At 43.3% G+C, this 24,716-nt stretch overlaps 1 protein-coding gene across 2 annotated transcripts in view; it reads left to right on the top strand.

The window, feature by feature from the left end:
- LOC109872945 (pyruvate carboxylase, mitochondrial-like) overlaps positions 1-23,860 on the top strand; it is an 85,190-nt gene extending 61,330 nt beyond the window's left edge. For both annotated transcript variants that reach the window (XM_020464379.2, XM_020464378.2), the window contains exons 11-21: positions 277-421; positions 953-1,042; positions 1,182-1,403; positions 2,089-2,245; positions 2,427-2,667; positions 2,830-3,079; positions 8,686-8,930; positions 9,812-9,991; positions 20,523-20,771; positions 20,914-21,054; positions 21,230-23,860. In XM_020464379.2, coding sequence (XP_020319968.1) covers positions 277-421; positions 953-1,042; positions 1,182-1,403; positions 2,089-2,245; positions 2,427-2,667; positions 2,830-3,079; positions 8,686-8,930; positions 9,812-9,991; positions 20,523-20,771; positions 20,914-21,054; positions 21,230-21,481 — 2,172 coding nt within the window. In that variant the 3' untranslated portion in view covers positions 21,482-23,860. The remainder of the gene's footprint in view (positions 1-276; positions 422-952; positions 1,043-1,181; positions 1,404-2,088; positions 2,246-2,426; positions 2,668-2,829; positions 3,080-8,685; positions 8,931-9,811; positions 9,992-20,522; positions 20,772-20,913; positions 21,055-21,229) is intronic.
- Positions 23,861-24,716: the final 856 nt, after the last annotated feature.

Here is a 24,716-nt window from a genome sequence, read left to right as displayed (position 1 = left end):
GGCCTGATAGTGCACACAGAGGATGGGACTCAGTGTGACGGTATTGAGTGTTGCAAGTCATTTGATTTGGGACTGACCGCAGAATGACCTCACACCCCTCCAAGACCATTTGCACTTCAGCAGTGTTTTTGCATTTTCAGGCACTGTTCTCTCTCTCTCTCGGTCCCTGGTGTTCTGTATCATGCAGACTGTCTTGTCAACCGTTTTGTCATTTTAGCATCTCTCTCCCTCCCTCTTTCCCCTTTTCTCTCGCTCTCCTTTTTTCTCTCTGCACAGACCAACATCCCCTTCCTCCAGAACGTTCTTAGTAATGATCAGTTCCTGTATGGCACCGTTGACACCCAGTTCATAGATGAGAACCAGGAGCTCTTCAACCTTAAGCCGGTCCAGAACCGAGCCCAGAAGCTGCTGCACTACCTGGGTAAAATTGTCTTCAACTCACTGCAGTTACATGTAGTTTCTTGCATTATGACTCTGCTTGAACTCCATTTCAAACCATTGTTTATTTCAGAATTCTATGTTTCTTTGTGTGTGTAGATTTATATTTGACATTTTAGACATGTCAACACTTACTCAGTCATCTGAAGTACAGCTAATGATAGTCTTGATTCATTTAACAATTAAAACTCCCCTCCCCTAGATCAAGAGGTGAGTTAGTTAGAGGAATTCATGCCTGGCTGGCACTAAAGACTATTGACGGCACAGCTGTTTCTTCAAGCATCGCCTACCCATGAAGTGTGTTGTATTGTACATCATGTTGACTATTGAACTCTGACATCATCCGTTCACACAAATGACACCTTTACTATGAGTCATTCCTTTCCTTGAAGATATGCTGTCTGGGGTGTAGTATGTTTGTCTCCCATATAATGATATTGGTTGGTTTGAAATGCCTACAACGATGACCAACTCAGGGTTTTATGATCCCCCCCCTCCTGCTGTCTGGTTTCAGGTCATGTGATGGTAAATGGCCCCACCACTCCCATCCCAGTGAAGGCCAAGCCCTCCTCTATCGATCCTGTGATCCCACCCATTCCTCTGGGTAAGACCCGAACCCTACACAACCTCCTCCTACCAGCTTCCTGTAAAACATCTTTTTTTTTCTTTCTTGTAGCAGTCCATTTTTGTCTTGATTTAGTCAGTACAACATAGTGAAAGCTGTATGTATTGATGTGGATTAGGTGAGCCTCCAGTTGGGTTCCGTGAAGTCCTCTTAAGGGAGGGTCCAGAGGGCTTTGCCAAGGCGGTGCGTGCCCACAAGGGTCTGCTGCTCATGGACACCACCTTCAGAGATGCCCACCAGTCTCTCCTAGCCACACGTGTCCGCACCCACGACCTCAAACAGGTCGCCCCCTTCGTGGCCCATAACTTCAGCAATCTCTTTAGCGTGGAGAACTGGGGAGGTGAGCAACACTTGTAGCCTCTACTCCTTTATTCTCTCTTTCTTTCTACTATCACACTTTTCTCCATCTCAATCTGCGCTTTCTGCTTTGCTCTGGCCCGAATCTGCCACCTGCCTCTGTTTCAGTGGCATCATTTATAGACGTTATGTTTTCAAAAGTCACAGTTTTCAATTTAAAGGTCAAATAGAATCAACTGCTAGGGTGAAGGGAAAATATGACACTGCCCCAGGGCCAGGTTCACATCGTTGAGCAGAGCAAGTGAGTCGACTACTGCGTCTGGGTTACTCAGGAGTGGGCTCTCCTCAAGTCTGTTTTGAAGTTGATACGGGCAGACTGGCGGTACGTTTCTAAGTAAAGACTGAAGAAAAGTCTCCGTCTCTCTTCATCTGTAGCAAAGTGACTTATGAAATCCATGTTTTATTTGGATAGCACTTTTTATAAACTAAGGCCGCAGACAATCATCTTGGCCCCCTTTGAAACAAATCTATTGTGACAGTGTCCAAAAAAAATCATTTTTTGATGTTGAGGGAGCTGGACATCAGACTAGGGAGGAAGTCCATCACTCTGGAGGACTAAGAAAGTTTGTCTATTCAGGGGAATCTGTCCATTTACTGTCTGTTTATGGACTTTCTCGTCAATGGAGTCTGTTGCTATGGCAGATATTGATCTTTCCTCTTCTGAGTAGGTGCCACTTTTGATGTGGCAATGCGTTTCCTGTGCGAGTGTCCATGGAAACGACTGCAGGAGCTGAGAGCTCTGCTGCCCAATGTGCCTTTCCAGATGCTGCTGAGAGGAGCCAACGCTGTAGGCTACACCAACTACCCCGACAACGCAGTGTTCAAGTCAGTACCTCTGCCCTGGATCAAACACCCCTACTCCAACTAGAACACACATCGTCTCAACCCCAGCCTTCACAGTTTGACGGTCATCGTCTGCATAGTATTTCTTGAAAGTATCACCCTTAAACCCAAGGGTTCTTCATTTGAAGCATGTACTTATCCACCTTTCAATGGTTCTGACCAGGTTCTGTGAGGTGGCCAAGGAGAACGGCATGGATATCTTCCGTGTTTTTGACTCTTTGAACTACCTGCCCAACCTGATGCTGGGTATGGAGGCTGCTGGGGCTGCCGGGGGGGTGGTGGAGGCCTCCATCTCCTACACAGGAGATGTGTCTGACCCCATGAGGCAGAAGTACTCTCTGGACTACTACCTGAAGTTGGCTGATGAGCTGGTCAGAGCTGGAACACACATACTGAATGTCAAGGTAGACTGGCACTGAACCTGCTGTCATCAAACCCAGTAATGCGGTTTATCCCAATCAATTACACATTTTATTTATATTCCGCTATTTACAATTACTTGGAATCAGCAACTCGGGCATAAATAGTCTGTGTGTCATGTTGTTGACTCCTTGCTCTTTCTTTAGGACATGGCAGGGCTGCTGAAGCCTGAGTCTAGCCGGATGCTGATTGGTGCTCTGAGGGACCGTTTCCCTGACATGCCCATTCACGTCCACACCCATGACACGGCAGGCGCCGGCGTTGCCGCCATGCTGGCGTGTGCCGAGGCCGGGGCCGACATCGTAGACGTCGCTGTGGACTCCATGGCTGGGATGACATCGCAGCCCAGCATGGGAGCCATTGTCGCCTGCACCAAGGGAACCAAATTCAACACAGGTGAGCTGCCAGCCAATTGGAAATAGTGAGCTGCCAGCCAATTGGAAATAGAGTGAGCTGCCAGCCAATTGGAAATAGAGTGAGCTGCCAGCCAATTGGAAATAGAGTGAGCTGCCAGCCAATTGGAAATAGAGTGAGCTGCCAGCCAATTGGAAATAGAGTGAGCTGCCAGCCAATTGGAAATAGAGTGAGCTGCCAGCCAATTGGAAATAGAGTGAGCTGCCAGCCAATTGGAAATAGAGTGAGCTGCCAGCCAATTGGAAATAGAGTGAGCTGCCAGCCAATTGGAAATAGAGTGAGCTGCCAGCCAATTGGAAATAGAGTGAGCTGCCAGCCAATTGGAAATAGAGTGAGCTGCCAGCCAATTGGAAATAGAGTGAGCTGCCAGCCAATTGGAAATAGAGTGAGCTGCCAGCCAATTGGAAATAGAGTGAGCTGCCAGCCAATTGGAAATAGAGTGAGCTGCCAGCCAATTGGAAATAGTGACAACTGAATTGTGCTGATGCTTAGTGTGTCGTCACTCTGCCTATCCCCTTCACCTCAGCAGTTGAGTAAAAAACAAAGACAACCTTATGACTTAGAGAATATGAACACGTGGGAGATGATGCAGTACATGTGCAGACTAATGTAAAGCAGAGGAAAATGAAGTATGTTTGTTGTGGAGAGGGAGAGGGCAACGGGTAGCGGGAACTAGAGGAAAAGGCAGAAGGAAGATAGGCCGCACATAGCTCACACACGACCCCGCGACCTTCAGTTAATTGAGACATTACTGCAGCAGATGAGTCTTAACCCGCTGTAATGACCTGGCCTGCAAGGCTCCGTAAAGCTCTGTCTCTGCGTGGGAACAGGAACGTGGTCAGAACCAAGTTCTCATGGCTGCAGCCATCTTTGTTGCTAGGGGAACGGCCGTGAGGCGAGATCATTGCCCCTGTGTGGCATTGTTATTTATGAGGGAACCATTCAGCAGCAGGCTAGTGCTATCACCATGCATACACCTATTAGTCTGACGGTTACAGTGTGCTTTGATTCATGAAAGATGGAAGACAAGGTTTGAAGGGCTGTTCTTTTTCATTCCTAATGGTTAGATGAACAAAGACTAGAAGATAATATTCTCACAATTGATGAGCATCTAATCCCTCCTACAACATCCATGAAATGGCTTAGTAACTCTTTATTTTGTACACAATGAATCAGGATTTGATTAGCTGCTTGTAAAACCCTTAATTAGAGCCTTATCGTAGGCCACCTGAAACAAAGTGGAGGCAAATTAAATAATGGAGTTGCTGTTTGTTTAGAATTGAACAACACTTGAGAATATAAAACTCCATCCATAATGAATTAGTCATGAGGAGAATGGAGGTAGCAGCTGCTCTGAAATGACTTGACCATGTACTGGTGTACCGTTGGGAATTCTACGCTACCTGAGCACAAGTGAGCACTTAACAGTTCGTTCTTTCTCGTTCTAATCCAGTTATCTAGTTTTTATTAAAGGAAAAATGTCCTCTTTAGAAAATGAAATGTGGCAGGACTCTGTGAGATTATTCTAAAGCCCAATCCACGCTGTGAAATTGAGTAGTTTTCAAAATGATTATAACCCAGAAATTGTTTTGTTGGATGCGAGTTGATGAAAGCGTAGACGGCCTAGAGGTGCAATTTAGCATCTTTCTTTAACTTGTTCCAATTTTCCATTTCAAAACATGTGCCTCTATGGTCTCCAGATTCTCTCATTCCGATAATTACTGTTCAAGGACACAAAGCACAACTAGATTTCGTGTTGGAGTGTGTATGTGATTGTGCTCTCGACAAGCAGTTTTAAACCGATCAGAATGCTCACATTCTGAGAAAAAGACATGTTGTAATTCTTTGGTGATTTTGTTTATTCCCGTGAAGTCTACCAATCTCTCTCGCTCTCTCTCTCTCCTGCTCCTTCTCACTGAGTAGAAGGCTGCCTATGTAATTGAAATGTCAAACAAATTCGGTCTTATTCCCTTCTCCCTTTTTGAAATGTTGCGCTTTAGTGCAGTACAGTTTTTGTCCATTTATTGTCAAATTAATTCCAAATTAATTCCAAATATGACTTTGGGTATTCATGCATGAGACAGGATGATAAGACTGTTTTCTTTTGTATTTCTTCCCACTAGTATGCTCTCTTACTTGTCTAAGCGCTCTTTTGGTCTGCTACGAAAGGTCGCTGGTTCGAATACACGAGCCGACAAGGTGAAACATCTGTCGGTGCCCTTGAGCAAGGCACTTAACCACAAAGAAATGTTACTGCCTCGGTCCCATTTGTTCATATTTATTGTGTTGACTTGTTTCTTAATCCTAACTAATGGTAATTGTTTACAGAAAACCCTCAATTGCCTCATTTAGTCTTTTTCACCTTTCCTCTTTTCTGTGATCCCTTCTCATCCACATTCTCTTGCTCTTAAATTACTTCTGAGCACTTCACTTCTTTAATCTTTCTACCCATCCATCTTTCATCTGCACTGGGAGCTCCCCTCTGGCGAAGGTCCCTTGTTCTCTCCCTTGATGTGTATAGATCATCTTTAAGTCAGCTCTAGTCCTGAGGGACAGGAAATGTGGTCAATGTCACACTCTCTCGTTCGCTCGCTTTCTCTTTTCAATTTCCTCCTCCCATGCTGATGGATATGTGCCAACAAATGTTTAGGGAGTGGGAAGCTTCAGATTGATGTCAAAGCTTAAAATTCACTAGGCTCTGAGATTGGTTGGAGAATTTGTGGCGTGTGTGTGTGTACGCTGGCCTGAGTGTGTGTGTGTGTATGTGTGTCTTGGAGTTGTGTTTGTTGCCAGGTGAAGCATGGAGCTAATTGTAATTATAGCAACAGGCATTATGATTGGTCATTGGGTTTAAATGAGGGTATTGGCAGCAGAGTATTGCATTGACTGACTGAGTGTTCCTGCTTTGGAAGCCTGTGAATGCCTAAGTGGTGAGCACCACACTGATGAGCTTTAGGGTTCTGTGGCATGCCTCCCACATACAGTAGATTAACACATCAGGTTTAACATACAGTGGAAGTGGGAAGTTTACATACACTTAGGTTGGAGTCATTAAAACTCGTTTTTCAACCACATCACCAATTTCTTGTTAACAAACTATAGTTTTGGCAAGTCGGTTAGGACATCTACTTTGCATGACATGCAAGTAATTTTTCCACCAATTGTTTACAGACAGATTATTTCACATATAATTCACTGTATCACAATTCCAGTGGGTCAGATGTTTACATACACCAAGTTGACTGTGCCTTTAAACAGCTTGGAAAATTCCAGACAATGATGTCATGGCTTTAGAAGCTTCTGATAGGCTAATTGACATCATTTGAGTCAATTGGAGGTGTACCTGTGGATGTATTTCAAGGCCTACCTTCAAATTCAGTGCCTCTTTGCTTGATCATGGGAAAATCAAAAGATGTCAGCCCAAAAAGAATTGTAGACCTCCAAGTCTGGTTCATCCAGTTTCCAAACGCCTGAAGGTATCACGTTCATATGTACAAACAATAGTACGCAAGTATAAACACTATGGGACCACGCAGCCGTCATACAGCTCAGGATGGAGATGCGTTCTGTCTCCTAGAGATAAACGTACTTTGGTGCGAAAAGTGCAAATCAATCCCAGAACAACAACAAAGAACCTTGTGAAGATGCTGGAAGAAACCGGTACAAAAGTATCTATATCCACAGTAAAACAAGTCCTATATTGACATAACCTGAAAGGCCACTCAGCAAGGAAGAAGCCACTGCTCCAAAACCGCCATTAAAAAAGCCAGTTTGCAACTGCACATGGGGACAAGGATCGTACTTTTTGGAGAAATGTCCTCTGGTCTGATGAAACAAAAATAGAACTGTTTGGCCATAACGACCATCGTTATGTTAGGAAGGAAGATGATTGCAAGCCGAAGAACACCATCCCAAACGTGAAGCACGGGGTGGCAGCATCATGTTCTGGGGGTCCTTTGCTGCAGGAGGGACTGGTGCACTTCACAAAATAGATGGCATCATGAATAAGGAAAATTATGTGGCTATATTGAAGCAACATCTCAAGACATTAGTCAGGAAGTTAAAGCTTGGTTGCAAATGGGTCTTCCAAATGGAAAATGACCACAAGCATACTTCAACAGTTGTGGAAAAATGGCTTAAGGACAACAAAGTCAAGGTATTGGAGTGGCCATCACAAAGCCCTGACTTCAATCCCATAGAATATTTGTGGGCAGAACTTAAAGTGTGTGCAAGCGAGGAGGCCTACAAACCTGACTCAGTTACACCAGCTCTGTCAGGAGGAATGGGCCAAAATTCACCCAACTAACTGAAATGTTTCACCCAAGTTAAACAATTTAAAGTCAAAGCTACCAAATACTAATTGAGTGCATGTAAACTTCTGACCCACTGGGAATGTGATGAAAGGAATAAAAGCTGAAATAAATCATTCTCTCTACTATTATTCTGACATTTCACATTCTTAAAATAAAGTGCTGATCCTAACTGACCTAAGACAGGGGATTTTTACTCTGATTAAATGTCAGGAATTGTGAAACTGAGTTTAAATGTATTTGGGTAACGTGTATGTAAACCTCCCGACTTCAACTCTAGGTCCTGGATGTCAGGAAGCTTGGCCCCAGTGATGCACTGGGCCACTACCCTCTGTAGCGCCTTACGGTCAGATGCCGAGCGGTTTCCATACCAGGTGGTGATGCAACCGGTCAGGATGCTCTCTGCGGCAGCTGTAGAACTTTCTGAGGATCTGGGGACCCATGCCAAATCTGAGGGGGAAAAGGTGTTGTTCCCAACTGCCTTGGTGTGTTTGGACCATGATGGTGTGTTTGGACCATGATAGTTTGTTGGTGATGTGGACACCAAGGAACTTAACTCACGACCCGCTCCACTTCAGCCCTGTCGATGTTAATTCGGGGCCTTTTCGGCCCTCCTTTACCTATAGTCCACGATCAGCTCCTTTGTCTTGCTCACACTGAGAGGTTGTTGTCCTGGCACCACACTGCCAGGTCTCTGACCTCTATATAGGCTGTCTCGTTGTCTGTGATCAGGCCTTCCACTGTTGTGTCGTCAGCATACTTAATGATGGTGTTGTAGTTGTTTGACTACACAGTCGTGGGTGAACGGAGTACTGGAAGGAACTAAGTACACACCCCTGAGGGGCCCCAGTGTTGAGGATCAGCGTGGCAGACGTGTTGTTGCCTACCCTTACCACCTGGGGACGGCCTGTCTGTAAGTTCAGGATCCAGTTGCAGAGGGAGGTGTTTAGTCTCCAGGGTCCTTAGCTTAGTTGATGAGCATTGTGGGCACTATGGTGTTCAACTCCGAGCTGTAGTCAATGTGATGAAATAAATAAAAGTAATAACTATTATTCTGACATTTCACATTGTTAAAATAAAGTGGTGATCCTAACTGACCTAAGACAGGGAATTTTTACTATGATTTAAATTTCAGGAATTGTGAAACTGAGTTTAAATGTATTTGGCTAAGGTGTATGTAAACTTCTGAATTCAACTGTAGATAATGTTTCATTGTATTTGTGCTGACAGCATCTATAGATGCCTATTATTCTCTATGTCCTGCCCTCTCTTTGACAGGCATATCTCTGGAGAATGTCTATGACTACAGTGAGTACTGGGAGGTTGCTCGTGGGCTCTACGCACCATTTGACTGTACAGCCACTATGAAGTCTGGCAATGCTGACGTGTATGAGAACGAGATCCCTGGAGGCCAGTACACCAACCTGCACTTCCAGGCTCACAGCATGGGCCTGGGACACAAGTTCAAGGAGGTGAAGAAGTCCTACACAGAGGCCAACAAGCTGCTGGGTGACCTCATCAAGGTGAGACAACCAGACTCCTGGTGTCCTTAACACTGGCCTCATTTTCAGCAGTTCAAATTATGTGCAAAACTCACATTCCTCATTCACAAATTGTCTTTTCAGATTCATAATTATTGCTATTAAGGTGGATTTACAAAAGAGTTCTTCTGATTTTGAAGAGAACTTCAGAATGAATTGCCCACTCAATTTGTTACCTCACATTCCTCCTTTCACTCTCAACTATGTGTGCGTGGGAGGGAGGCTCTACTGTCTCAAAGACAAAATAAAAAACGAAATGGGAATAAGTTTGCAGAAAGTGGAGCCATTAATCTCGCTGCAGCCTGAAGTCAGATCACCCAAGGAGCTTTGAGCAAAGCTTATCTGTTCTGTTCTCCATGCTTCTGTCTGATCTCTCCAATCAATGGCATCTTCTAGCGTTTGGTCTTGCCTTGCTGGTTTTCATTTCCTAGGGCTTAATTAAATGATCAGAGATAGTTGACTTTCTGTTCTTCTCCTCCTTCGTTTCCTTCGATGTCATATTGTCCATATCACAGGCACAGTGAGTCGGTGTCTGTTCGATAGTGGACACGCTTACTTCACTTTCATTATGCATGTTTTTTTCTCTCCTCATTCTAACCCCTTTCGTTGTCTTGTCTTTTCACTGTTCCTACAGTTGGCTGCAAAAAAAAAAAAAAAAATTCTCAAACAATTTTAATCTCGGTCTCCCTTCTTGACTCTACCACACTTCTGTTCACTTCCAATTTGCACGCCAGCTTGAGGTTCCAATGGTAATACACAATAGTCTATGACCGATGGGCTGTAGCACCAGTAATGTTGTGGATAAAATCTTTCATCTCGCTCCACCTCTCTCCTCTGCCCACTCTGTGTCTGCCTGCCTGCAGGTGACCCCCTCCTCGAAGATCGTGGGCGACCTGGCCCAGTTCATGGTACAGAACTCTCTGACGAGGGCAGAGGTGGAGGAGAGGGCTGATGAGCTCTCCTTCCCCCTCTCTGTGGTGGAGTTCCTGCAGGGCCACATTGGCATCCCACACGGAGGCTTCCCTGAACCCTTCAGGTCCAAGGTAAAACACACTTCACAAATTCCCAATAAGTCTAACTTCCCTTCGGCCCAAGTTCTTTTCAGCTCGCAACAACATTATTTTTAACACGCTGCAGGGATAATTCTGTATGGAGAACATGATGATTGTATGGAGAACATGATGATTGTATGGAAAACATGATGATTGTATGGAAAACATGATGATTGTATGGAAAACATGATGATTGTATGGAAAACATGATTGTATGGAGAACATGTATTTTACACTGAACTTAAACATAAATGAAACTTGTAAAGTGGTGGTCCCATGTTTCATGGGCTGAAGTAAAAGATCCCAGAAATGTTTCATACGCATAGAAAAATTATTTCTCTCAAATTTTGATCACAAATTAGTTTACATCCCTGTTACTGAGCTTTTCTCCTTTGGAAAGATAATCCATCCACCTGAGAGGTGTGGCATATCAAAAAGCTGATTAAACCCCATGATCATTACACAGGTGCACCTTGTGCTGTGGACAATATAAGGCCACTGTAAAATGTGCAGTGTCTCAACACAATGCCACAGATGTCTCAAGTTTTTAAGGAGCGTGCAATTGCCATGCTGACTGCAGAAATGTCCGCCGGAGCTGTTGCCACAGAATGTAATGTTCATTTCTATACCATAAGCCACCCCCATTTTAGAGAATTTGGCAGTACGTCCAACTGGCCTTACAACCGCAGACCACGTGTAACCACACCAGCCCGGGACCTGCTCATCCGGGCTTCTTCACCTGCGGGATCATCTGAGACCAGCCACCTGAACAGCTGATGAAACTATGGGTTTGCACAACTGAAGAATTTCTTAACAAACTGTCAGAAACCGTCTCAGGGAAGCTCATCTGCGTGCTCGTCGTCCTCACCAGTGTCTTGACCTGACTGCAGTTCTGTGTCTTAACTGACTTCAGTGGGAAAATGCTCACCTACGATGACCACTGGCATGTTGAAGTGTGCTCTTCACGGATGAATGATGGTTTCAACTGTACCGGTCATATGGCAGATTGAGGACAGTGTGTATGGTGTTGTGTGGACGAACATTTTGCTGACGTCAGTGTTCTGAACAGAGTGCCCCATGGTGGGGTTATGTTATGGGCAGGCATAAGCTGCGGACAACGAACACAATTGCATTTTATCGATGGCAATTTGAATGCACAGAGATACAGTGATGAGATCCTGAAGCCCATTTTTGTGCCATTTCCTCTACCACCATCACCTCATGTTTCAACATGATGCACAGTACCAGTCAAAAGTTTGGCCACACCTACTCATTCAAGGGTTTTTATTTATTTTAATATTTTCTACATTGTAGAAAAATAGTGAAGACCTCAACTATGAAATGACACATGGAATCATGTGGTAACCAAAAAAGTGTTAAACAAATCAAAATACACTTTAGATTATTCAATGTAGCCGCCCTTTGCCTTGAGGACAGCTTTGCATTCTCTCAAACAGCTTCACCTGGAATGCTTTTCCCACAGTCTTGAAGGAGTTCCCACATATGCTGAGCACTTGTTGGCTGCTTTTCCTTCAGTCTGGGGTCAACTCATCCCAAACCATCTCAATTGGGTTGAGGTTGTGTGATTTGTGGAGGCCAGGTCATATGATGCAGCACTCACTCACTCACCTTCTTGGTCAAAAACCCTTACACAGTCTGGAGGTGTGTTGGGTCATTATCATTTGTTTTTCAATAGGACAGTCTCACTAAGGGCAAACTGGATGGGATGGTGTATCGCTGCAGAATGCTGTGGTAGCCATGCTGGTTAAGTGTGCCTTAAATTCCAAATAAATCAGTGTCACCAGCTAAGCACCATCACACCTCCTCCATGCTTCACGGTGGGAACCACACATACGGAGATCAGCCGTTCACCTACTCTGCGTCTCACAAAGACACGGCGGTTGGAACCAAAAATCTCCAATTTGGAATCCTCATACCAAAGGATGAATTTCCACCGGTTTAATGTCCATTGCTTGTGTTTCTTGGCCCAAGCAAGTCTCTTCTTCTTATTGGTGTCATTTAGTAGTGGTTTCTTTGCAGAAATTTGACCATGAAGGTCTGATTCATGCAGTCTCCTCTGAACAATTGATGTTGAGATGTCTGTTACTTGAACTATGTGAAGCATTTATTTGGCCTGCAATTTCTGAGTTTGTCAACTCTAATGAACTTATCCTCTGCAGCAGAGGTAACTCAGGGTCTTCCTTTCCTGTGGCGGTCTTCATGAGAGCCAGTTTCATCATTGCACTTGTTGGTTTTAGCAACTGTATTTGAAGAAACTTTTAAAGATCTTGGTATGTTCCGTATTGACTGACCTTCCTGTCTTAAGGTAATGCTGGACTGTTGTTTCTCTTTGTTTATTTGAGCTGTTCTTGCCATAATATGAACTTGGTCTTTTATCAAATAGGGCTATCTTCTGTATACCATCCCTACCTTGTCACAACACAACTGATTGGCTCAAACGCATTAAGATGGAAAGAAATTCCACAAATTCACTTAACAAGGCACACCTGTTTTTTAATTGGAATGCATTCCAGGTGACTACCCCATGAAGCTGGTTGAGAGAATGCCAAGAGTGTGCAAAGCTGTCATCAAGACAGAGGGTGGCTACTTTAAAGAATCTCAAATATAAACAATATTTTGATTTGTTTAACACTTTTTTGGTTACTACATGATTCCATGTGTTATTTCATAGTTCTACCATGTAGAAATAGTCAAAATAAAGAAAAACACTTGAATGAGTAGGTGTGTCCAAACGTTTGATTAGTACTGTATGTTGCAAGGATCTGTACAGACTTCCTGGAAGCTGAACATTTTCCAATTCCTCCATGACCTGCATTCTCACCAGACATGTCATCTGTTGAGCACGTTGGGAATGCTCTGGATTGACTTGTACGACAGCGTGTTCCTTTCCCGCCAATATCCAGCATCTTCACATAGTCATTGAAGAGGAGTGGGACAACCTTCCACAGGGCTCAATCAACAGCCTGATCAACTCTAGGCAAAGGAGATGCATGAGACAAATGGTGGTCACACCAGATACTGACTGGTTTTCTGATCCATGCCCCTAAATTTTTTTAAATTGAAGCTATCTGTATTTCCAGTCATGTGAAATCCATATATTAGGGCCTAATTCATTATTTTTTTTACTGATTTCCTTATATGAACTGTAATTCAATAAATCGTTGATTGTTGCATGTTGCGTTTATAAAAAAGTATTTAGTCAGCCACCAATTGTGCAAGTTCTCCCACATAAAAAGATGACTATGACAGACAAAATGAGGGGGGGGAAAATCCAGAAAATCACATTGTAGGATTTTTAATGATGAATTTATTTGCCAATTATGGTGGGAAATATGTATTTGGTCACCTACAAACAAGCAAGATTTCTGGCTCTCACAGACCTGTAACTTCTTCTTTAAGAGGCTCCTCTGTCCTCCACTCGTTACCTGTATTAATGGCACCTGTTTGAACTTGTTATCAGTATAAAAGACACCTGTCCACAACCTCAAACAGTCACACTCCAAACTCCACTATGGCCAAGACCAAAGAGCTGTCAAAGGACACCAGAAACAAAATTGTAGACCTGCACCAGGCTGGGAAGACTGAATCTGCAATAGGTAAGCAGCTTGGTTTGAAGAAATCAACTGTGGGAGCAATTATTAGGAAATGGAAGACATACAAGACCACTGATAATCTCCCTCGATCTGGGGCTCCACGCAAGATCTCACCCCGTGGGGTCAAAATGATCACAACGGTGAGCAAAAATCCCAGAACCACACGGGGGGACCTAGTGAATGACCTGCAGAGAGCTGGGACCAAAGTAACAAAGCCTACCATCAGTAACACACTACGCCGCCAGGGACTCAAATCCTGCAGTGCCAGACGTGTCCCCCTGCTTAAACCAGTACATGTCCAGGCCCGTCTGATGTTTGCTATAGAGAATTTGGATGATCCAGAAGAAGATTGGGACAATGTCATATGGTCAGATGAAACCAAAATATAACTTTTTGGTAAAAACTCAACTCGTTGTGTTTGGAGGACAAAGAATGCTGAGTTGCATCCAAAGAACACCATACCTACTGTGAAGCATGGGGGTGGAAACATCATGCTTTGGGGCTGTTTTTCTGCAAAGGGACCAGGACGACTGATCCGTGTAAAGGAAAGAATTAATGGGGCCATGTATTGTGAGATTTTGAGTGAATACCTCCTTCCATCAGCAAGGGCATTGAAGATTAAACGTGGCTGGGTCTTTCAGCATGACAATGATCCCAAACACACCACCCGGGCAACGAAGGAGTGGCTTCGTAAGAAGCATTTCAAGGTCCTGGAGTGGCCTAGCCAGTCTCCAGATCTCAACCCCATAGAAAATCTTTGGAGGGAGTTGAAAGTCAGTGTTGCCCAGCAACAGCCCCAAAACATCACTGCTCTAGAGGAGATCTGCATGGAGGAATGGGCCAAAATACCAGCAACAGTGTGTGAAAACCTTGTGAAGACTTACAGAAATTGTTTGACCGCTGTCATTGCCAACAAAGGGTATATAACAAAGTATTGAGATAAACCTTTGTTATTGACCAAATACTTATTTTCCACCATAATTTGCAAATAAATTCATTATATGGCAGTTCTATCCAAGGTGGCATAGCAGTTCAGACGTCTTTTGTCCTCGTCTTGTCGTGTCCTGTATATATAAACTTTTTCACACACATTTTATTTTTATTTTCCCATCAACTCATCTTCAAAACACTCTCCTGCAACCCGCCTCACCAATGTATATTTATAAAAAAGTATTATTTACCTCAGATCTGTAATCCTCCAAGAAGCTAGCCTGAAACTAGCCAGAAGCTAATCCAGAAGCTAGTTCAGAAGCTAGTTAGCTCCTTGACTGGCAAATCGTTAGTATTCAGCTAACCACGGTTTGTGGTCATCAGCTATCCTTTAGCTCGAAAATCTATCGCCAGTTCTGTACGGCGCAGCGCGGCTCGGAACGGAACATACCGGACCAATTTTTCTCTCCATGCCCCTGGATTTCGACTGCTCTCTGGACATTCATACCCGGATCTCACAGCTAGCTAGCTGCTATCCGTGTGACTATCAGCCTTCGTCGATTCCGGAGCAAACATCAATTATTCCGGAGCTAGCAAGCTCCGTCAATCACTCCTGAGTTCCATCAATCACACCTGGGCTGCAGTCACCTATCCGGACCCGTTTTACTGCCTTCGCGGAGCCCCACCGGGCCTTCACAACTGGACTGCCGACGTTATCTACCCGAAGGAGTTATTCGGCTGGCTCCTCCGTCGCGACGTTACCTGAACGCCCATCTGCGGCCTGCTAACCGTTAGCTGTCTTACCGGCTGCTATCTGAATAGACAATCGGACAATTATTATTTATTTTTTTTAATTATTATTATTATGTTTTCTTCTTGGGCCTCTATAACTATATCTATTGTTTTTATTTTTGTTGTTGTGTGATTTGGATTAATCCCCTCTACCACACGGAACCCCACTAATCTACTGACGGAACGCAAGAGGTGGCTAACAACAGACCTCCATCCTATGCTAGCTTGCTACCGATGCCCTGGCTAGCTGTCTAAATCACCAACCAACCTCTCCACTCACCGGACCCTTTTGATCACTCGACTAAGCATGCCTCTCCTTAATGTCAATATGTCTTGTCCATTGCTGTTCTGGTTAGTGTTTATTGGCTTATTTCACTGTAGAGCCTCTAGTCCTGCTCACTATACCTTATCCAACCTATTAGTTCCACCACCCACACATGCAATGACATCTCCTGGTTTCAACGATGTTTCTAGAGACAATATCTCTCTCTTCATCACTCAATACCTAGGTTTACCTCCACTGTATTCACATCCTACCATACATTTGTCTGTACATTATACCTTGATGCTATTATATCGCCCCCAGAAACCTCCTTTTACTCTATGTTCCAGACGTTCTAGACGACCAATTCTCATAGCTTTTAGCCGTACCCTTATTCTACTCCTCCTATGTTCCTCTGGCGATGTAGAGGTGAATCCAGGCCCTGCAGTGCCTAGCTCCACTGTGATTTTCTTGATTTTTTTTATTAGATTTTTTTCATAGTCATAGTCATAGTTGAAGTGTACCTATGATGAAAATTACAGGCCTCTCTCATCTTTTTAAGTGGGAGAACTTGCACAATTGGTGGCTGACTAAATACTTTTTTTGCCCCACCTTATCTGCCTTTTCACAGCCAACCATAATGGCAGGATTTGTACTCCCACAGACAGTATTAAAGATTATTAGGTTTGGTACTCTATGGATTTAACATTAAGAGTACATTTATTATGTTCCACTTACATTACAGTAGGTATTTTTAAAGAGCTCAGAAAATGTTGGTTTTATAACCCACTACGACAGGATCCCATTAAGTCATATAAATACTTTGTTTGAAAAGTTTGCCTGTTTTTGTCCCTCTACTGTCCTTGGAGATCTCGCACCATTTCATCTGTTTGAAATTTGAATAAATATGATTTATTTCCCATCTCTAAGAATCTCCACAATTACCCAGAAACATTTCCCCTGAAGCTCAGTTGTTTTCTACGATCAAATGTGTCCCTCACATCACCAGGGTACAATGCAGTTCCCCCTCTTGTTTGTCCCCCCCCCCCCCCCCCCCCCCATCGAACGCATGGTTGCTCTTGTGTAATTTATTTTGCAGATCAGTTCAAACTTAAAAAGGCCACCTGCTTATGTATAACATCATGTACAACAAATGAATGGAACAGCCATTATGTTGCAGCTATTTCTAATTTCCGACAGATGCCTCGCATTATCTATGTTAATTATTACAAATCAAAGTATTTTGTGAATTGTTCCGAATACAACAGGTATTACCGTGAAATGCTTACTTACGAGCCCTTAACAATAATGCAGTTCAAGAAGTAGAGTTCAGAAAATATTTACTAAATGAACTGAAAAAATAAAATAAAAATGAGCACAAGAAAATTACGTAACAATAACAAGGCTCTATACAGGGGGTACCAAGTCAGTGTGGGGGTAAAGGTTAGCCGAGGTAATTTGTACATGTAGGTGGGGGTAAAGTGACTATGCATAGAAAATAAACAGCGAGTAACCGCAGTGTAAATACAAAGGGTGGCCATTTGATTAATTGTTCAGCAGTCTTAGGGCTAGGGGGTAGAAACTGTTATAAGGAGCCTTTTGGTCCTAGATGCTCCGGTACCGCTTGTCGTGTGGTAGAAGAGAGAACATTCTATGACTTGGGTGACTGGAGTCTTTGACAATAGTTTGGGGCCTTCCTCTGACACCGCCTAGTATATACAGTTGAAGTCAGAAGTTTACGTAGGAGTCATTAAAACTAGTTTTTCAACTACTCCACAAATTTCTTGCTAACAAACTATAGTTTTGGCAAGTCTGTTAGGACATCTACTTTGTGCAAGACACAAGTAATTTTTCCAACAATTGTTTACAGACAGATTATTTAACTTATAATTCACTGTATCACAATTCCAGTGGGTCAGAAGTTTACATACTAAGTTAGTTGACTGTGCCTTTAAACAGCATGGACAATTCCAGAAAATGATGTCATGGCTTTAGAAGCTTCTGGATAATTGACATAATTTGAGTCAATTGGAGGTGTACCTGTGGATGTATTTCAAGGCCTACCTTCAAACTCGGTGCCTCTTTGCTTGACATCTTGGGAAAATCAAAAGAAATCAGCTAAGACCTCAGAAAATAAATTGTTGTCTGGTTCATCCTTGGGACCAATTTCCAAACGCCTGATGCTACCACGTTCATCTGTACAAACAATAGTACCCAAGTATAAACACCATGGGACCACGCAGCCATCATACCGCTCAGGAAGGAGACACGTTCTGTCACCTAAAGATGCATGTACTTTGGTGCGAAAATCAATCCCAGAACAACAGCAAAATACCTTGTGGAGATGCTGGAGGAAATGGGTACAAAGTATCTATATCCACAGTAAAACGAGTCCAATATTGACACTCAGCAAGGAAGAAGCCACTGCTCCATAACCGCCAGAAAAAAGCCAGACTACGGTTTGCAGCTGTACATGGGGACAAAGATCATACTTTTTGGAGAAATGTCCTCTGGTCTGATGAAACAAAATTAGAACTGTTTGGCCATAATGGCCATCGTTATGTTTGGAGGAAAAAGGGGGAGGCTTGCAAGCCAAAGAACACCATCCCAAACATGAAACACGGGAGTGGCAGCATCATGTTGTGGGGGTGCTTTGCTGCAGGAGGGACTGGTGCACTTCACAAAATGGCTTAAGGACAACAAAGCCCTGACCTCAATCCTATAGAACATTTGTGGGCAGAACTGAAAAAGCATGTGCGAGCAAGGAGACCACCTACTCTGAGCTGTAGTCAATGAACAGCATTCTCAGATAGGTGTTCCTTTTGTCCAAGTGGGAAAGGGCAGTGTGGAGTGCAATAGAGATTCCATCATCTGTGGATCTGTTGGGACGGTATGCAAGTTGGAGTGGGTCTAGGGTTTACGGCATGATGGTTTTGATGTGAGCCATGACCAGCCTTTCACAGCACTTCATGGCTACAGACATGAGTGCTACGGAGTGGTAATCATTTAAGCAGGTTACCTTCGCTTTCCTGGGCACATGGACTATGGTGGTCTGTTTGAAACATGTAGGTATTTATTACAGACTCGGTCAGGGAGCGGTTGAAAATGTCAGTGAAGTCACAACAGTTGGTCTGCGAATGCTTTGAGTACACATCCTGGAAATCTGTCTGGGCCCGTGGCTTTGTGAATGTTGACCTGTTTAAAGGTGGAGAGCGTGACCACACAATCGCCCGGAACAGCTGGTGCTATCATGCATGCTTCAGTGTTGCTTGCCACGCAGCAAGCGTAAAAGTCATTTAGCTAGTCTGGGAGACTCGTGTAACTGGGTAGCTGTCATCTGGGTTTCCCTTTGTAGTCTGTAATATTTTTCAAGCTCTGCCACATCGGGCTTGCATCAGAGCTGGTGTAGTAGGATTCCATCTTCGTCCTGTTTTTATGCTATACCTGTTTGTTGGTTCATCTGAGGACATATAAGAAATTACTCTAAGCCTCCTGATTTAGTCTTCCGCTCCTTGAAAGCGGCAGCTCTAGCCTATAGCGGTTGCCTGTAATCCATGGCTTCTGGTTGGGAAATGTACGTATGGTCACTGTGGGTACGACATCGTCGGTGCACTTTTTGAGTAAGCCGGTGACTGCTTGTGGTATTCTCCTCAATGCCATTGGATGAATCCTGGGATCATATTCCATATGTGCTATCAAAACAGTCCTGTAGAATCTGCGTCATCTGACCACTTCCATGTTGAGCGAGTCACTGGTACTTCCTGCTTTAGATTTTGCTTGTAAGCAGGATTCAAGAGGATAGAATTATGGTCCGATTTGCCAAATGGAGGACGAGGAAGAGCTTTCTACGCCTCTGTATGTGGAGTAAAGGTTGTCTCGGGTTTATTTTCCTCTGGTTGCACATGTGACATGCTGGTAGAAATTAGGTAAAACACATTTAAGTTTCCCTGCATTAAAGTCCCCGGCCACTAGGAGCGCTGCTTCTGGATGAGCATTTTCTTGTTTGCTTACGGCCTTATTGAGCTCCTTGAGTGCTGTCTTAGTGCCAGCATCGGTTTGTGGTGGTAAATAGTCAGCTACGAATAATATAGAACTCTCTTGGTAGATAGTGTGGTATACAGCTTATCATGAGGTATTCTACCTCAGGCGAGCAGTACCTCGAGACTTCTTTAATATTAGACATGGCACACCAGGAGTTATTGACAAATACACACCTCGTCTTACCAGACGTAGCTGCTCTGTCCTGCCGATGCACAGAGAAGCCAGCCAGCTCTGTTATCCATGTCGTCAGTTCAGCCACGTCTCTGAAACATAAGGTATTACTTTTTAATGTCCCATTGGTAGGATAGTCTTAATCGTAGATTGTCCAGTTTGTTTTTCAATGATTGCACATTGCCTAATAAGGAGGGAAGTGGTGGTTTACCTACTCATCAGCGAATTCTTACAAGGCACCTCGCCCTCCTCCCCCTTTTCCTCCATCTTTTCTTCACGCTGATGACTGGGATGTGGGCCTTGTCTTGACAAAGCAGTATTGTATATCCTTCGCCTCGGACTCATTAAAGAAAAAATCTTCATCCAGTTTGAGGTGAGTAATCGCTGTTCGGATGTCCAGAAGCTATTTTCGGTCATAAGAGACGGTAGCAGCAACATTATGTACAAAATGAGTTACAAACAATGCGAACAAACAAACAAAATAACGGTTGGTTAGGAGCCCGTGAAACGTCAGTCCTCCCCTCCGGCGCCATTATATCCACTCATGTTTGCTTGTAATGTTCAAACACTGCGTTATATTTTCAAGGGCTTGCTTTGATCTGAAAAAGCTAAACCGGTCTAAACTGTTTCTTATAATTATAATAACTCTGACTCCCTGTCATTCTAGCTCCCTTTGGCCTGTTTGTGGCTGACTTCTAACCTCTGCCCCCAGGTGCTGAAGAATATGCCACGGGTGGAGGGCCGCCCTGGTGCCTCTCTGCCCTCCATGGACTTCCAGGCCCTAGAGAAACAGCTGCGAGAGACACACGGAGATGACATTACTCCCGAGGATGTGATGTCAGCAGCCATGTACCCCAAGGTGTTCCAGGAGTTCAAGGAGTTCACCCATCAGTTTGGCCCCGTGGACTGCCTCAACACACGCCTGTTCCTCGATGGACCCAAGATTGCTGAGGAGTTCGAGGTCACTCTCACCATTTTTGTTTTCATTCATATTCTTCAAGTGGATGTGAAGTGTGATTTAATTTGAAATGAACTTACTGATTGCAATATATTTGCCACTGTTCTGTTTTCCTCTGATCGCACTTTCTGTTTGTGTCTGTCAGGTGGAGTTGGAGCGAGGGAAGACCCTCCACATCAAAGCCCTGGCCCTGGGAGACCTCAACAAGGCTGGCCAGAGGGAGGTGTTCTTTGAGCTGAATGGAGCGCTCAGATCTGTCCTGGTCAAGGATACAGTGGCCATGAAGGTGCAGTAACATACATTCACATTAGCTCTCAACACAATGTTCCATTCAATTCCTAAAACGCGTAACAAGTTCAATCTATTCCCGCAAAATAGTTGCATATCATATCCACACCAATATCTCAATAGACACGTGGTGCTCCTGCAAACTCACCAAGTGTACTCTCCCACCCACCCAGGAGATGCACTTCCACCCCAAGGCGTTGAAGGATGTGCGTGGCCAGGTGGGGGCGCCCATGCCTGGGAAGGTGGTGGAGGTGAAGGTGAAGCAGGGCCAGACGGTGGAGAAGGGCCAGCCTCTGTGTGTGCTCAGCGCCATGAAGATGGAGACAGTGGTCAACTCTCCACTCTCCGGCACCGTGGTCAAGATTTATGTCAATGCCGACAGCAGCCTGGAGGGAGACGACCTCATCCTGGAGATCACCGAGTAGGACAGGAAAGGCCACCAGCAGGAACCATTAACCTTAGCACAACCTTAGCACAACCTTAGCGCTTCAAGTCCAACTGTTGAAAAGACAGATATATTTTTGAAATTCTGGAAAATATATATAGTATGATTGTAATCAATTAACATTTAGTTTGTTTGTTTTCTTGTTGGAGAGCTTTCTATGTTTGCACTTGTGTGATATATGCGGTAATCCACTAACTTTAGAAACTGAAAAGTACAATCATTAACCATTAATCTTGACTAATCTGTAAGATTTCGTATTAACATCAATGTACGTCATTCTCGAACGTCATTCTCGAACGCTTTCACGAAGAGTGAAATTGCTGAGGCTATGCGAATGAAAAAATGATTTCATTAACATGTAGAAAGCAATTGATAAGCAGTTGACATTCAGGTATTTAATGCAATGTAAAATCTTGGCTTATCATGTTTTAAATTCCACAGAACATTTTGGGCCATCTCTGTACGAGCATCACCCACCCTGATTTTGATCATCTGATATGTTTAAATGAAAGTTAACGTAAATGTAATAATATAGATGTTCAACCATAATAAGTGTTCTTTCCAGCCTCCATCTCACTATGTTGACTGAGTAAAGATGTTTTAAGCCTCTACTCTCAATACATGTGTTCACTCATTGCGTTACTTTCACAAATTTTTCCCAACCCGTTTTAAAATGAAACAAGATTTTACTGTAAAATTCCTTATTGAAGCATTAGTGACTCAGTTGACCAAAACTGTTCTTTTCGATATGGAACCTCAAAGACCATTCTTTATTTTGACCAATTGCTTTGCTATGTACATGAATGCAAATATTCTTGATATTGATATTTTGGCAACTCGCTGTGAATTCTAAACAGAAATGAATCATACTGAATTGGACATATTTAGTTCTGGTACTCATTGGGACAGACTGGACTCTCGTTAGATTTACAGATTGTAGGGGGGAGTTTTCATGTGCTCTATCTGTGATAGTAGATTACAACTTTTTTTTTTTTTCGCCCATCCGTCCGCCCTCTCCCTCTCCCAATTGTAAACCTGAATAACCTATGACAAAATAATTGGGGCCAATTGTTTTATTTAATTTATTTTTTGTGTGGAAAGTAAATGGTAGGCTATATTTTAATGTTACTGCTGTGTATGGCATGACTTTACAGTACATGCTGGGCAATTCCTGAGTGCTCTTGACGGATGTTAAATGTTTACAGATTCTCATTCTGTCACAACTGTCATGGTAATCACTTAGTGTGACCGTTCACATCTGTGGTGAGTGTATTGATGACAATGAACATTGGTTATGTAATGCAGTATTTGCAGTGCAAAGGAAATTGTGAAATGTTATTGATTTAAGATTTTTTTGGGGACACGTCAAAAATCTGCTAAGGCGTGAAGTAAAATAAAAAAAGTACTCATTTTCTTGTCTCTTAGACTTGTTTAATAAAACCGTTGTTGTATCAAACCATTAATCCAATGTTTCTTAGACTCTTATAACGCCTGTATGTGAAACATAAGACTTAAGCCTACTAATACAACAATTTATCCTGGGAACTTACTAGCGACATGCATCAAATATTTTCTAAGGCAAATATAAATATATATATATAGGAAAAACCAATATTAGTGAGCTTTATACGCAGATGTACAGGTAACTGACCAAATACGGAGACACTAACATAGTGTCTTAATAGGGTGTTGGGCCACCATGAGCCAGAACAGCTTTAATGTGCCTTGGCATACATTCTACACGTTTCTGAAACTCTTTTGGAAGAATGCGACACCATTCTTCCATGGGGGAAAATGCCATCATTTGGTGTTTTGTTGATGGTGGTGGAAAACGCTGTCTCAGGCACCACTCCAGAATCTCCAGAAGTGTTCAATTGGGTTGACATCTGGTGACTGAGATGGCCATGGCACATGGTTTACGTTGTTTTCATGCTCCTCAAACCATTCCGTCACCAGTGGATTCACCCTGTGTGTCATAGCCATGGTAGCCAAAATAATGACCTGCCCAGCATTAATATACATGACCCTAAGCATGATGGAATGTTAATTGCTTGATTAACTCAAGAACCACACCTCTGTCTACTTTGTATCCCTCATTTACTCGAGTTGTCCTTATTTTGGCAGTTACCTGTGTTTAAGCGTTAATGTTGCTACCGTTTTATATGGAATAGCAATGCAATTTGTATTCTAGTCTCTTTCTGGGGATGTGGATTTATGTGGCATTTGTTATCTCATCCTTCCATGGCATTTTTGTCTGTTTTGATAACATCCGTTTTAAGATATGCAAATACTAATTCACTGTAACCATGTTCTTTTCAATGTGACAACTTTGAAAGAAATTAAAAGGTCATACATAACACAGTTGCCTCGCTCTTTGTCATTTGAATGTTTTGATAATCGAGCTTGTGTGTAATGGTGCATCTGAAACCTACAGTGTGAGGCTCAGTTCACGTAACTCTACTCTTCTAAAGAAGAAATAATCATAAATAATCAACATGGCAGACAAATAATCACCTAATGAACGATTCAATAATTGTGACCATTTGTGAGTCGACAGGTATAATTATAGGGGGGAAAAGAACAGGTGATTGATAATGCCCCCCACTAATGGAAACGTGCAGGAACAGCCCAAATGTTTTATTTTAACTAGGCAAGTCAGTTAAGAACAAATTCTTATTTACAATGACGGCTTAGGAACAGTGGGTTAACTGCCTTGTTCAGGGGAAGAACGACAGATTTTTACCTTGTCAGCTCAGGGATTTGATCTTGCAACTTTTCGGTTACTGGCCAAATGCTCTAACCACTAGGCTACCTGCCACCTCAGATGAAGCACATCGATTGATTGCTAATAGAGTAATCCCTTAATGGATCCAAATTGATGGAAATGAGGACAACTCGTGTGTTTGTCCGTTCCTTAGCATGACGCAATGTTCATAATGTTGACATCGAGTCAATAGTTACACCCGGTTACACTTCATCTTTTCTAAAGCCTGAAATCCACGCGTTTACACAGCCTCAGTTTCAAAACTGAGTAGCGTACTATTATTATATGATATTACTGCAGTGATGGATGATGGGCCTGAGAGCTGCCATATGCTCCTTTGGAGAAGTGGTGGTGTCGTTTGCAGGCGTTGATTGATGGCTCCGTCTGCACCAGGGTACCTGTGGGTGCTGAACATGACCATGTGATGGTTTGATGTGGAGGGACTGAGGCG

The sequence above is a fragment of the Oncorhynchus kisutch genome, linkage group LG28, assembly GCF_002021735.2.
Source record: "Oncorhynchus kisutch isolate 150728-3 linkage group LG28, Okis_V2, whole genome shotgun sequence".
Lineage (NCBI taxonomy): Eukaryota > Metazoa > Chordata > Actinopteri > Salmoniformes > Salmonidae > Oncorhynchus > Oncorhynchus kisutch.
The sequence above is the reverse complement of the archived record's forward strand: the minus strand, read 5'-3'. Positions and strand labels throughout refer to the sequence as shown.